This window comes from Gavia stellata, chromosome 19, assembly GCF_030936135.1.
Source record: "Gavia stellata isolate bGavSte3 chromosome 19, bGavSte3.hap2, whole genome shotgun sequence".
Lineage (NCBI taxonomy): Eukaryota > Metazoa > Chordata > Aves > Gaviiformes > Gaviidae > Gavia > Gavia stellata.
The window spans coordinates 15,683,565-15,698,533 of NC_082612.1; the positions used below are offsets into that span (position 1 = coordinate 15,683,565).

The window sequence follows — 14,969 nt, forward strand, 5'->3', positions numbered from 1 at the left end:
TCATGAAGTATAAAAAGTATTTCAACAGCTGAATTTTTTTCCTTCTTTGACAACCTTCCCATTTTCCTCTATTTCACCTTCTTTCTCCTCTGGAGTATGATGTATCATTGCTTGATGAGCCTCCACTATTAGCCTTGCCTTGCTCACAATTAAAAAGAGTGTCAGAAGTTTTCCTTGGCTGAGACAAGTCTGGATTTACCATCAACTTTTATGGGGCTAGGAGGAAGAATGGGATTGATCAGTACTGAACATTTAAAAAGAAACTATTGTACCTCAACAGCCTCTCTTTCTAAAAATCTGGTTTTTTAAAAGGTGAAATAACTAGTGATTATGAGACATCAGTGGAGGTGTTAAATATTCGTACACATAGCAAGTAGACAAAGCATATATTTTTCTTGCAATGTTCTTTACTTTAAAACACATGTTAAAAGAAACTCCATGCTATGAGTCTGAGATTACCTTGTGTTACACACTTGAGTTCTCAGTACTTTAGAAGGTGCACTGGACCTTCAGGTTCATTCCTACTGTTATTGCATGATATTGGAGCATTCCTAACTCTCCTCCTGTTTTGGACAGCTATCACGTTTAGATGACCGATACTAAGTATGTCTATATTTATGTATATACTATATTGAGTAATACAGACAGATTCAGTTTTCTTTATGTCATTGTCATCTTCATTGCATTATGGGTCACTGAACCAGGCTCCCCAGGGAAGTGGTCACGGCACCAAGCCTGTCAGAGTTCAAGGAGTATCATCTGGACAACGCTCTTAGTCATATGGTTTAGTTTTAGGTAGTCCTGCAAGGAGCAGGGAGTTGGACTCGATGATCCTTATGGGTCCTTTCCAACTTCAGCTATTCTATGATTCTATGATCTACTTTGCTGTTACAAAGAAGGCTAAATCCATGCAGACAGTCATTAAGCAGAAAAAACCTATACAGAAAAGGGTACAACACATTAACATAAGCAATGATGAGAAAAATACTACTGGTAATGTCTTTAAACCATGTCTGTTCAAGAAGAACGCTCTTTAAAAAGAGCAACTTTTAGGTCAAGGAAAGAACAGTAACACTATAGAACAAACTATTTCTATGCATGATCATTAGGGGAAGAAATCACCTGGAAAAAAAGAACTGTATTGTATCAAACCAATTATTGATTCCCAGTCACAAATGCGTTCTTTTAAAGTGCCCACTTTTTTCCTCTCAGACAGTGCAAGAGCACTCAAAGACTCCAAGCAAAAGCAATGCAAAATTACAGACTACAATACACTGTAGCACGAGATTATCTTTATTTCATAATCGTACAAAGTATAAACATAAAGATATAATTACACTGAAATAAACCCTGCCATCAAAAAATGCCTTTATTACTTCTCATTAAGAAGTTTTATCTTATGGAGCGATACATCATGAAATCAATTGTTGTACATCTAGGAAATTTACCAATAGAGCTCTCTTCCACCGGGGTGTACACTTTGATTTGTCTCATATGAGTGTCTCTTCCATTTTGGTGATTAGCTAGAACGGCAATCTGAATCATAAACGTGCGAATAGGCTTCTTTTGAGTATCTGTTAAAGGAACATGAATCCAGCCGCTTGGTTCCACTAATTCAAGTTGCTGCCAAAAACAAGACAAAAAAGCAAAACATTCAGAAACTGTTAACATACTTAAAATAAATGATCACATATTAAACCTGCTTAATAGAGCAGAGTCTTGCAAATCAGACTTTAGTTACTTTTTCAAATAGAATTGTAATAGTACAGTTGAATACTCATAGCTAATTTACTGCTGATGTAATTGGATACAAATTAATTCAGTTGACTACAGTTGTGTTTGCTTTTGCCTTTCAGAATCTACCCTTCATTTTATGCCTTAAGCTTGAAATAAAAATCAATATAGAAAGACAGACTTGAGTATAAATTCAAGAAAGTCAAAGCAGTACTATTTGGATCTTGTTACTGAAGTACACTGCTCAAAGATGACAGAAAATATGCTTCTTGAAGTTAAATTGTTTTATCTAGGCACTCTGAACTAAGATAACCTAGAATGACTTACGTAGCAAACTAAATCCAGGCAAAGTCTGGGTTTTCAGAAATTCCTTAGATTATTTGGGGGACTGAGGAGGAGGATGAGGAAGGTGACAGAGGAAAAAATACAGGATAACTCGCGGACTTCATCTCATCTATGTGTCAAGATAGATGCCTGGCCAATTAGTAACTGCTGCACAGCCATTTAATCACATTCTAAGGTTCATTTTGACTTGGCTTTTACACACCAAACCAAGTGTAATATGATTATTTTTTTCTTTTTTCATTTTAATCCTACAGAAACCAATGTCAAAGCAAGCAAAGAATTGCATTTCGTTAACTCTAAACCACATCACTGACACATCAGCATGCTGAAATCAAGCTAGATGCTATGCAGAAGTGTGGTAACAGCTTTTGTTTAAAGCTAGTTGCCCAACTTCAAAGCACCACTCAAAACACATATGGAAGAGCACACAAGTAAGCGGAAGTCTTGGGGGAAGAAAAAGAAAAAATCAAAACCCAAAACAGTTGTCCACAAGCAAGTGGATTTCACACAGCTAAGCAAATAAGACTGCTGTTCTTAGCAGCAGAGTTCCTCTAAGGAAAAGCTATGCTTTGAGCAGCTCAAAATTCCCATCTTTCTCCTGAAAATACTGCATGACAAACATCCTGTCAAATGCCTGTGCTGAAGCTTTCTAAAGACCCATCTGAGATCTACTGTTTCAGAGGCAGCAAACACCCTGAGGGAATGACCCAAGAAACAAATAAAAAAGTTTCATGACTAATTTAGGTTTAAAGAGACAAAAAAACCCCTCTCACACCTCCACCTTAAAAAAGGAAAGAAAAAACCCACAACCCGAAACTCTCCACTGCTGCAGGCTCTCCAACAAATAATTTCCAAAACATTAAATTCACTAAACCTTAGCAGCAAATCTTTTCACTCCAGGAGCTAGACACTTCCACAAACACACAGTCACTTATTTGTTGTAATCCTGTCCCTTTCAAAAAACCTACAAAATGTTTTTTTGCATAGGAAACTTCAGGTTACGGTTGGCTTTACAAAGTGATAAAAATGATCTACTGTTGGAGCAGCTTTACAAAGGGGAAGTTTATCATGGTAAGGTAGTAGTCAGTTTGAGCAAGTATGCTTTCCGTCTCCACAGTGACTAGAACGGATGAGGATCCCAGTAATATTTTATTCAACTAATACTAAGGTAAAGTGGCTACAATTTAAAAGAAAATTAAAAGGTTATTGCTAAAGAGAGCTACCGAGGGATTGGCAAAATTGGACTATTTGTACAAAACAAAGTTGGATGCTTATTAAATTCACGGAGAAAAATCACATAGTTTATTTTAAGAGAATTATTAGGGTCATAAAGGTAAGCATTGGAAAGTTAAGAGTTGCAAAGGTAATTTTACTAGTGTAATAATATACGTGTATCTTATTACATAAACAAACTTTTGATTACATATTTATCAATGCTTCGTTTCATCCCTGATCAATGGGGAGTGGTCATATGCTTTATTTATAGCATGTTATCTTTCAGTCCGGCTACAAAGGCAACCAATTTCTTCACGAGCCTTTCTACAGAGATGGGAGAATTTCTACATCTGTAAAACAGGCAACTAAGGCATTAGGTTAATTAGATTAAAATATTCCCTAGTTCCAGATGTCAATTTCACATATTTTGAACCTGATTTTTACTGTCCCTAGTAACATACAGTATTTTACATGAGTTTAGTCCCCACTGAGTTCACTTGCAGTTAAGTGTCTGCATTTCTGCGAATTGATAAGAGTTCTCAAACCAGCCATGAGAACACACGGTATGAGCAGTCACCTAGGAACAGTTATTTGAGTGCATCATGTGAAAACACCGTAACTAAGCACAGATTGCACACAATTCATCAAGCAGCATTCAATTGTCTTAGCAACAAAGCCTTTTTTTTTTTAATTCCTGAAATCTCTGCTTCACTTACTCCACATGTTCCAACTTCTGTAGCAGATGAATACACATCCTTTACCATACAAACCCTGGACTCATCCTCAGAGTACACCCCTTTCCCCATTCCAATCAAATAGTTGCCTCTTGGACAAAGCATGCAACACTTGTGAAGAAGTTGGAGGCTGTATTACAATGTATTAAGTGCAAGAGGTCTGAGTTAGACTTAAATGTTTGAAAAAACTGAGCTCTTGATTTTTGCCCTCTAAATAACATTATGTATGTGACACTTTTAGAGTCCAATTTTTTTTAATTGATGCCTATGTAGTTCAGTAAAATTATTAAAACCTTGAGACCCACTCAACTACTAAAGTTTAAATACAACAAAACCTAACAATTATTATCTGAACATCCACTAGAAAAGGAAGCAATGTTTTGCCAATATGATACACAAGTTTCCTGTGACCAAAGGAATGGTACAAACCAGACACACACACGCTCCTAAATTCTTCTCCTCCACATTTGTCATGCTCTTTCAGATGAGCGAGACAGATTTTTTTCCAGAGGGCCCACGTTCTTCACCAGGGAGAAGGAATAGGACATGGGAATAGGCGGTGGTGGTACAAGACAAAATGCTGCCCACTCTTAGTTCAATGTCAGCACCCAGATCCAGCCGTTACAATTCCTAGCAGAAGTGGGATGAAATATGCAGCTCTACTCTGCCTGGAGCATTCCCAGTGTGAACAGAATCTAAAGGAAACTTACTGTGAAGTTTTAAGAAATTCCTCTTAAACCCATGCAAATGGCAATCTTTCAAAGCCTTGTAAACCGGTCTGGAAATTTGGGTGGATTTTTACAGGGAGGCAAAAGGCACATCCTCAACACAAAGGCTGAGCTATTGCCAAATTTCAAATCCTTGCTTCAGAGCTTGGGGGCACTGGAGCATCAAAGAAGGACACCAGAATATTCTCACACAAGCAAAATAGCATACTTTTCACTAGCCTTATTCTTGGAACAGAACTGCTTTGGCTGAAACTTTCAAAAAAATTCAACCCAAAGCAGACATCTGGCATGGAAAAAATCTGTCTGAACTGAACTTTGGCAAAAGTTATAAAGTAACTAAGAGTTAAGCCTTAAAATGCAAAGGGTCACGCAACCTTGAAGTACAGGTGGCACTAGCAGCTGAACCTATAGTAAATGCTGTATTTTAAATCCATTTCAGTTGATTTTGCTGTCAACCCTGTTCTTTAAAAGCACTAGCCACTGCATATACATATACTCTACAACACAAGTCCACTATGAGAAAATACCAGATTAAGTTTCCTCCTGTATTTTTTCCTCCTATGTAGGTCATTAAGAATCAGTCACAATTAACTGGCTTCCAGGAAAGTTTTAAAAATCAGCTATATTATTAATTACCTGAGTGAAATTGAAAATTGGAAGTTTTTCTGTTATACATTTTGCCAGAAAAGATTACAAAAGGGGAAACAAAGGAAAGAATCAGTGTAAGTTCAATATTAGTAAAGCAGGACAGTTCCTGCGGTTCTAGACTAATCCTACATACAACATACTAAAAGCCTAGGGTTTGGGGTTTTTTTAAGTTTGTTTGTAATTCTATAAATTTTGTGTCAATTGGTAAACACAAAGAGCATGAAAGTCAAAAGAAAGGAACACAGGTATAAAAATTGAAATGGAAAAATCACTCACCTGTCCTTTGCTGCTGTTATATACTCTTATCTATCTCTTCTCCTGCTTTCTCTCCATTGCTTTCTTATTTTTCCTGTCCTCTGTGTGCTACAGCTTTACCTATGGACATATACTCCCACTCCAGTACATGTTATTTTGAAAGCCAAAGAAGAAATAATGTTCTCAGTGGAAGTCTCCTCCCCAGCCAATTTAATAGCCCTGTTTCTTCACTTTATTGTATAGTCCAGAGGTTTACAGAATTCCATACACATTTGGCAAACCTGCTATTGCAACTAATGGGTGTTCTGTCATAGAAGATGCAAACTACACAATAAAATAAAAATAAATTAAAAAAAAAAATCAAGGCCAAAGCAACTTGAGGCTACACTTTAGAACGATGACCGTACACAAGACCAGAGCTTTTAAGAGGAAGCTTGTTCTACACTGGTATTGCTGGCCTCCTTATAGGATAGCAAATTATTTATCCAAAGAAGGCTTTTCCATTGTACTTAATCCTACTTAAATTCAATATTGACCTCTTCTCCATACTGAGTGATATTCTGCTTAAATTCTCTGGTGTCTTCAAAGTGGCACACAACTGAAACTACTACTTCTACTAGGTTTATAAACCCAACCTAAGTTGTTTGCTATATTTACAGTAGGCTAACATCCTTGGAACAACGCATTATTTCTGTTGCCCTACGAAGATATCTTTTATGAAGATACAGGAAGGAAAAAAACACTGTAAGTAGTTTCATATTCAGGGTCATTACAAACATCTTAGAATGTGTGCTACACAGGGCTCCCAGATTTCAGGGGAATAAGTTTTTCTGTGCATACATAGGAAGAAAAAGCAGCCTGCTTTCTTCCCCTAAAGAAAAAAATCTTCTTCTGTACACATGTACTGACAGAAAGCTAAGAACTACTGCTGCCATCACAGCTTCAGCACGATACAACATGGTTCTGAGATGTTGGTACCTCATCACATTTCCATTTAATCAACTGTACTACTAGATCCAAATGGCAACACATATTTCTAGTGGCTGCCTCTAAAACAGGCTGTGAAACCAAAGAGCATTTGATTTTACCCCTTCTACTTTTCCTCAAAAAAATGTTAAAGCCGCTTCTTTTTATTTTAGTGACTTAGCCACCTTTGAAATGAAAAGTAGTGGCTAGATTTTCTTCACAAGTATAATTTTGCCTTTCTGTGTGCTTAACTAGTTCTTACCATACAGTTATATAAAAACCCTAAGCTTTTCAAAGCAGGTGTTCTCAATAACTTCTGCTTCCAAGCAGAAGAAGATTGTAAAACTAAGTTCCAGAGGAAATAAATACTATTTTCAGAAACAAAGTATTTATCAATACATAGACTTTCTCCAAGCTGAGTGATCAAATATGGGAAAAGCTTTTCCTGTTTAGCCATTGGTGGGTTGTTTTTTTTTAACAGCTATCCAAGTATGTTTTCACAACAACTGGCAAAGAGAAAAGAGGCTGGCTAAATTGCCAAAATTCTCTTTCCATAACTGCCATGCCCTACCATATAGCTACCAGGATTCAGAATCAGTAGACCTCTGCATAATTCCAAGTATTGGAACTGTCAACACACGAAGTAGCAGAGCTTGGGCTTCAGCCATCACTTCACTTAGGAAGGAAGAGAACCAGTTAATAGCAGTGATGCACCAGTTCCAGCAGAAAAATGAAGCATGTCCAAAAGAAACTTCGCAAGTTCCAAGTGAGTCAAAGGAGGGACACCACATTAGCAGCTTAACAAGAAACACAGAAACATGCTCAAAGGACCCACTGTGAAAAGCACACTTCTTTGCTCTAACGAAGCAACGACCACCTAAGGAGGTGGCTCTGTGGTCTTAATCAGTCACCTCCTTAAACAGTCAAGAAATCTAACTTCAGTCCATTAGGTAAGAGAAGTTTTCCATTCTTCCAAATGGCAGTTCCTGAAGAGTCTAGAGGAGCACAGTCCATCCCTCAGAAAGATTCAACTATGAGTTTGGGCAGACAGGAGACTAGTTGCAGAATAAGCTATATTAGGCAGTGAAACCTGCGAACACTAAAAATTCCTGTCATCTATACGCTTTTTGTTCAAATGAGCTGAAATAAATAACTTTTGGGAAGACTGGGAAGGTTGAAAAAGAGAAAGGTCAAAAAGATCCTTGCAAAAAGTTTTATAGAACCTCCTTCTTCAGAGTATTCTGCTCCAGATGAAAACAGTAAGAATTAACCAATGCCCAGGTGTTAGAAAGTTGTATCTGATTAAAATAAAGACAACTAAACACACAAGCCAAGCTAGAAAGAGCAAGTAAAGTTTACTGATACAGATTACCAAAGTAAGTATTTGACACAGAATATGTATCTGAGCCTAGAAGTAGCATAGAAGTCCACAGAGACCCTGAAAATATACTAGAGAAGTGCTCAATCAGCTCAACTTAACAGGGAAACACTAAGAAAAATGACAAAATATATTACGCCAAGTTTTCATGAATGCACTAAATTTTACTTCATTTTGCACAGATCAGTTTTCAACACATCTTGCCGAGTTTCTCTTGGAATAATTTGTACCCAAATAAATAATCAAGTGCATCAAGTGTGCCAATTCAGTTTATGCAATTAAGCTGTTTGTAAGTGACAGCATATATATGTCCAGAATCCCCCATAGCTTGTCTTCATTTCACTCATTTCTGAACTGCTGAATGAAGTGGTAAGAAGTCTTGCAAAAATTAAATATTACTTAGAAAATGCTCTGTAAAGCAACACTTCTGCTTTATTATGTCAAGCAAAAGAAGCTCACCATCATCTTGAGGATCTTTCACTGTGAACCCCTGGTAAAAGGGAGACACCTAAAAACTGGAGTTATAGCCTCTGATTGGGAAGGAATCACCTAAGACAGTGTTATCCCACTATGAGGATCTAATCCTTTAAAATATAATCAGCTAAGTTTTAAATACATTTGACAAGTTGTGAAAGAGCAATGGACCGAGGTGCAAAAAGGATTCGAGCCACAGAAGATTTAAAAAAAAAATACTTGGTAAATAGCATAAAACCATTAAATTGCAGGCTAGTGTAATGCTTGAAACTAAAAATACAATGCTTCTACACACAGGTATCACTGAAAACTTTCAAGTAGTTTTTACATGAGACATGCAACTGGATAGATGGAGATCTGCAGACAGATCACTGATACAACGCAAAAAACTATTGACAAACCTAACTGAAGTCTGATCCGAAATTTATTCAAACCATGCCTCCTCTCTCCCCCAGCTCATTGCCATCATTACCAACCTGAGCACCTGTATGAGTTTGTCATGGCTATCCAACAGGAACTGTGATAGAGAATTGCCAGTGGGCATCCCCTTTGGGCATCACCTCAGGGACACAAAAGTATGTTTGAAGAATTGGAATTCCTCAAAATAGTGTCATGCATAAGTTCTATACTACCTAGTGGTCCCCTACATAAAAAACAATCTTGATACATTCTCATTTCCTCATGATTTAACACCTAAATTCTTACAGTTTCTTAAAACAATGCAGGTTCGATCACAGCAGCTAAACCACACCACCTTCAAGATTCACAGTTACTGCAAGTAAACAGCTACTTTACAAAAATGCATTGATAGGTTCCCAGCATGGGTAACCAGCAAGCCATATCCTCCTTGCATGCTGGGCCAGGGATTAGCACCTATGATGCTCAAATAGAGATTCTTATACCACCTTTCCAAATCTTATGTTTGGATTACATAAGCAGCACAACACATGTCAGACAATGTCAGTGGGTTGTATCACATTGCCACCTCGTAGACCACAGAAACATGCATGTTTCTGAAGTAAGCAGATGATGTCAGTTGAGCTATAATGTAACCTAAATTTCATGCAGCAGAAGCGATTCACCAGTCAACTCGTGAAATGGTTTCATTAACTGGTCCAGTTTGATATTCTTTAGAATGAGGTGTCCTGATTAGAATTTCCCCATGCTGATAAAACAATGCAATCTCTTCCCAGATGTACTTCATTGATTCAGACAGAATTTCAATACTACAACAGGAATAAACCTAGGAAGAATACAGCATTAAGATTTAATCCATGAAATGTTAAACAGGGAAAGTCAGGTTTTGCTTTATTATTGCCCTCATAGTTTGTCTTTGAAATCTTCTGAAAGCAGATGAGGAGCACGTAAGAGGACAATAACTAAGTCTTAGACACAAAGGGAATCTCTGGTGAGTAAGTATGCCCATAAGACTATTGTCAAATGGGAGAAAATGGGGTACGTTTGCACCTGCTGTGGACCACCAAGAATTTTATGACATGGACTCACAGGAAAAACAGCTGTTTCAAAAGTATCAAGCAAGAAAGAATCCCAAGTACTGATGCTTGCAAAAGGGTCAAGGCTGTGCTGAACTGCCCACATAAAAAAAACTCGTGACAGGTGAAGTCACTTTGGTGGAAGTCTCACAGGTTGAGACATAGATGGTCTGGACACACATGGAGGGGCCCCTGTCCGTGGTACTTAAGCAACCACCACCCTGCCCATGACCCTCGCACTACCACATCTGCTCACAATACTTGCCGGTAACACTTGTGCAATCAGGTACATGCAGCCTGAGAGACAAATAAATAGCCTGCCAAATGCCCAGCTACTGTGGATTTGTCAGCCAAAACTGTCTTAATTGTAATTTCAGAAAATATTGTCTGCTTAACTCTGGGTGGCAGAAAAAGAGCAAGCAAAGGGAAAGAAAGAAAGAAAAAACAGACAATCTTTGAATACTTGATCCTCTACAATTTGGCTGAAATCAACTCTTCATATTAGAAAAGGTATCTGCAGAAACCTTCAGGAATTTGTCACAGATTGTTTGCTAGGAAAGTCTCTCTGGAAAGAAGGAACACTGTTTTCACATTTGTTGTGCCATATACACTTTTTACTATGTTCTGTGAGGAGCAATGCATAGGCAGCTCAAAATTAATTACAAAAATGTACGTCAAGATGGATATAATGTTTCAGAGAAGGCCAAAAATGTTAAATATGCTTAGACAGTTTGCTCTCAAGTCCCACATCTTTAAAATCCTTTTTTTGTTGTTGAGCGAGGTCACTTAAACTTTTAAATAATAGAGTTTATGCTTTACATATCCATAAATTAAATCTCATTCGAGAAGGACTGCCTGTCTGCATATGTTTTAGTGGCAGCCATCCTATCCACTGGAACTTAAGAAAAAACCAAAAACCTCCCCGTCCCTTTGGAAAGCAGAGTGATCAAATCAGCAAATACAGAGTGACAAACCAGTCTGGCATGGAGTTTCATATGTGCATGTATGGAAATAAGGCCTAAAACTCCAAAGCAAACCTTCAACCCACAGCAGGAAGTCATTTAAGTTTAGTTTGGTTTCAGCTAAAACAGAATCCATCTTAACAGGAACCTGTTGCTCCAGAAGAAATACTGTTTCCAACTGAAATCAGTCATAACAGCTGTGAAATTTTGCATCTCTGATTTAATGAAAAATAGTTTTCATAATTCATTTAAGGATCAGTCAAGAGTGGAGGAAGGTAAGGCAAACATATCCTAAGCTCATTAGCATTCTCCTGCTGGGACCTATGTCTCATTAGCCAGCTGTCACAATAGACAGGAATGCCATACCTTTGCAGATGCACTGCTATTAAACTTTGAGAAGACTCCTGGTATCAGGGGAAATCCTTCAGACTCACACTGAAGCCAAGTCCCTGTAGGTCTCAGTTACTTCCCTTGAGCATGGCAGATAGTATGCTGAAGCTGAAAAAGCAACAAAAAAAATTCTTGAGCTTATGCTCTAGAGTGGTGTCCTGGCTGACAGTGTCAAAAATAGGTAATGCAGCCCAAAACAAACTTTTTGCTTCGGTTTGCCTACTTCTGGTACCTAAATTGTTTAAAGTCTAAGTTGCAGACATACTGGAACAGACTGCATCTGGACAGTCTGGTCCTTAAAATGAATAGTAGAAAAGCTATGGTTTGCTGCAAGTCTTTAAACTTTCCAAAATTCCAGCATTCTGAAAGAGGGATGAGGGATTTTTAATTATTTAAAAAAAAAAAACAAAACAGGGTACTATCCAACTAAAATTATCAGTAGCTCAGTATTATAGATGCAGATAGGAGAAAGGAAACAGTATATGTAAAAAACCAACAAAAAATTGCTAGAAAATATATAGCCAACCTACACATTCAGAAAGAAGTGCAAATCTCATTTAGTAAAATCTAACATTTTGTACCTTTTAGGAAGCACTTCAAATCATAAAAGCTTTTCTCACTGCAATGTTTTTTCATTTTATGGACAAGTAACTAAGGAGGAGGCCCCATATACACAAGGTAACAGGTAAGTATCCTACTAAGTAGGAGTCTGGCAGATGATGACAACTGATACAAGTCATTTTTGGCACGCTCTGTGATGATACAGAATAGAAACAGAAGATTATCTAACAATTGTATGTTTAAAGAATCAACTGTTGTAAAAATGGAGCAAACAATGGCATAAACATGGCAAATGTGACTCTGGAAGTGTTTCTTTGAAAACCTTCCCAGTAACTTTCACCTGATCAGAAGACAGGAAAAAAACCAGGGAGACTGCTTTACAAAAAAGTGTCAAACAACAAAACAAAAAACCCTACGGTTTCCCAAGTTCATTTCAACAAATGGCACTATCTGCATTCAAACTTTCTAGTCACAACACAAAATACAAAATAGTGACAGAACTAGCAAACAAAATGTCTGGTTAAGTATGTGGACTACGTTTTTCATAACAAAGGAAATGGGGCACAAAGTTCTTAAAAATTACTTAAGACAACACATTACTAGCCCTTTTATTTAAATTCTTACCTTAGTAATGAATTTGAGTACATCTCCCCCCAAAAAAAAGCACTGAAATGCCCTAAGATCTAAAAACCCTGGTCCCTCTTCAAAGCAGCATCCATCCAAAACAAGGACATCATCTACCACAATTTCCAGGTGAGTCAGGCTCCGCTCAGGGAAGACAGTAGCACTTCAACCACCCACTGAAGAGCGGTAGGGGAAACTAGGAAGTAGGACAGCAGAAAGTGGAAGAGCAGACAGCTATATAAAGAGAACAGAAAACAGATTGACCAAGAGCAGTGCTTTAAAAGAAAATCCTACAATAGTTACTTGTTAAGTGATGCCTTTTACAAGAGGACCTTAAGGCAATAGAATTAAGACATCAGAAACCAGGAGAAAGAGCATAAAGGAAGAGGTCCTATCAATTTTTCTGAACCAGAACTGCTGGGTACAAGCAGAAACAATATAAATGGACTGTATGAATGCACTGCACAAATGCATTGCAAATGGAAGTTAAATGACTGAAAACACTACAGGGAAATAACTAATCTTACAAAGGTGCAGAGGTTTGCAAAATGGATGAAAACTGTACTTCCGACGTCTGCAGTTCCCATTTGTTCTAACGTATATAACGGAATAATATTATGTTTGTGTGAAAGTGTAAAAAAAATCAGCTCATAATTTACCTTCAAAATTGTTTAGCCATATCCAGGAAATATGTCTAGACATAGCTACAGTTAAATTATACAAAGAAAGTATTTGAAAAAAGAAAATCAGATTATGCAATGAATGTTAAATCTTCAAGTGTCTGAAAACTAGCTACACTGAGTTAATCCTATATCAAATCATCTTGAATAACTTAGCAGAGATAGCCTAGCAATTACACTTCACGCCTTGCACTTTGCATCCCAGAGAATGCTGGAATACTTCAGAAAATTAACTGGAAAATGAATAAATATAAGAAAATGGGAACACCATGAGATTTTTTAAAAAGTCAATAGTAGTAGTAGCAGACAGCTGCCTGCTCTCAAGCACCCTTTATAGGTGAGGGGAAGAAAGTACATCCAAACCAAAAGCAAAACATTCCCCTCACTAAAAAGGGCTCTTATTACACATTGAAGAGAACTAGATTTCTGATCTAGGCCCAGAAGATAAGCCCACAAAATTGCATGGCTCTAATATTTTATCTGTTACACAAAAATGTAGTTCCTGAGTGACTTTGTTAGGAAAAGACTGCAATAAATTATATTTGAGTGTAACCAAATTAAAAAATCCTACTTATTCTTTATCAGCAATAGGACAAGCCATTGCTTTGTAAGACACAAAAACCACTGGGGTTAAGTGAAAGCATTTCTCCTGGTTCCACAGGAATGACTTGTTTCTGAGGAAGTAAAGAATGAAAGAGGGTTGCCTCTCCTAAAAAAAATCAAGGAATTTAAAGACCCTAAACCCATGGTAAATAATCCCCAAATCCTGCAGAGGTATAGTATACGAACAAGTAAAACATTTTTACATCTGGATAAGGACTCTGTGGATGCAGATACTCAATAAAGGCAAGTGGGGCAAAACCTGATAAACTGTAACATTACTCAAGTTTGTTATAGCACGCCAGATTTCAATAAGCAAATGCAAATTAACATTTCACAGGATCCAGAGCAGATGTAATGCTCAACTGAAGGAATATTTACTCATTGGAAACAAATGCAAGAGACTGTTGTGAAAACTATTTGTATAAATTTAAAAATGCAATGCAATGTCTCATCTGAGAAAGATCCTAAATTCATAAGCATGTCTCACTGGAAATATATTTTCATACGAATTAACTTTAAAGGAGAATAAATAGGAGTATATCTGTCAGAGGTTCAGCTGGGTAGTTTTATATGAGCCAGAATACACTTTCATAAATTTGCAAAGCTGGAATCAGGACTGTTGCCCAATGGAAGCATTTAATTTTACATCTACACACCATTTCTTTTTCTTTAATGTACTGGAACAAATACAGTAGAATTTTTACCTTTTGCCTGTGCTTTCTTACAAATCCACAAGAAAATGCAAGCCTATGTTTCACTGTTTAATGTGGAGGTCAGACTTTGGACTCTGCTTCTCTCAATCTAGATAAAATTTATTTCTTGACTTCTTTCTAGGAGTCAAAAATTCCTCAAGTCACCATTCACTCAAAGAATGTACAGTTCAAAAAGATATTCAGATGGAGCTATACAGTGTTGGGCTAATGACTACCTTACTGCAACAGCCTGTCTACTATAAACAGCAGTCTGGAACAGTCTTAATGGTACATTCAACAGATTTAGGAATATCAGCTCTTCAGCATAAACTGTATGAGAATCAAAATAAAATTATATCATGTATGCTCCTGAAGAATGAGGAGGCATTGAAAAAAACCACAAGAATGACATAGTTGAAAACTTGCTTACTGATAGACCTACTAAGTCCTAAATCTAGAGATACTGTTGGATATCATCTTACTGCTT

General features: G+C 37.2%; 1 protein-coding gene across 3 annotated transcripts in view; it reads right to left on the reverse strand.

Moving 5' to 3' along the window:
- Nucleotides 1–1,290: 1,290 nt before the first annotated feature.
- Nucleotides 1,291–14,969, reverse strand: part of ANAPC10 (anaphase promoting complex subunit 10) — a 36,796-nt gene continuing 23,117 nt past the window's right edge. For 2 of the 3 annotated variants that reach the window (XM_059826899.1, XM_009813759.2), the window contains exon 5: nt 1,291–1,623. In XM_059826899.1, coding sequence (XP_059682882.1) covers nt 1,393–1,623 — 231 coding nt within the window. In that variant the 3' untranslated portion in view covers nt 1,291–1,392. Of the gene's footprint in view, nt 1,624–11,304; nt 11,431–14,969 lie in introns of those variants that run through there. The other variant, XM_059826900.1, reaches the window with a different exon arrangement.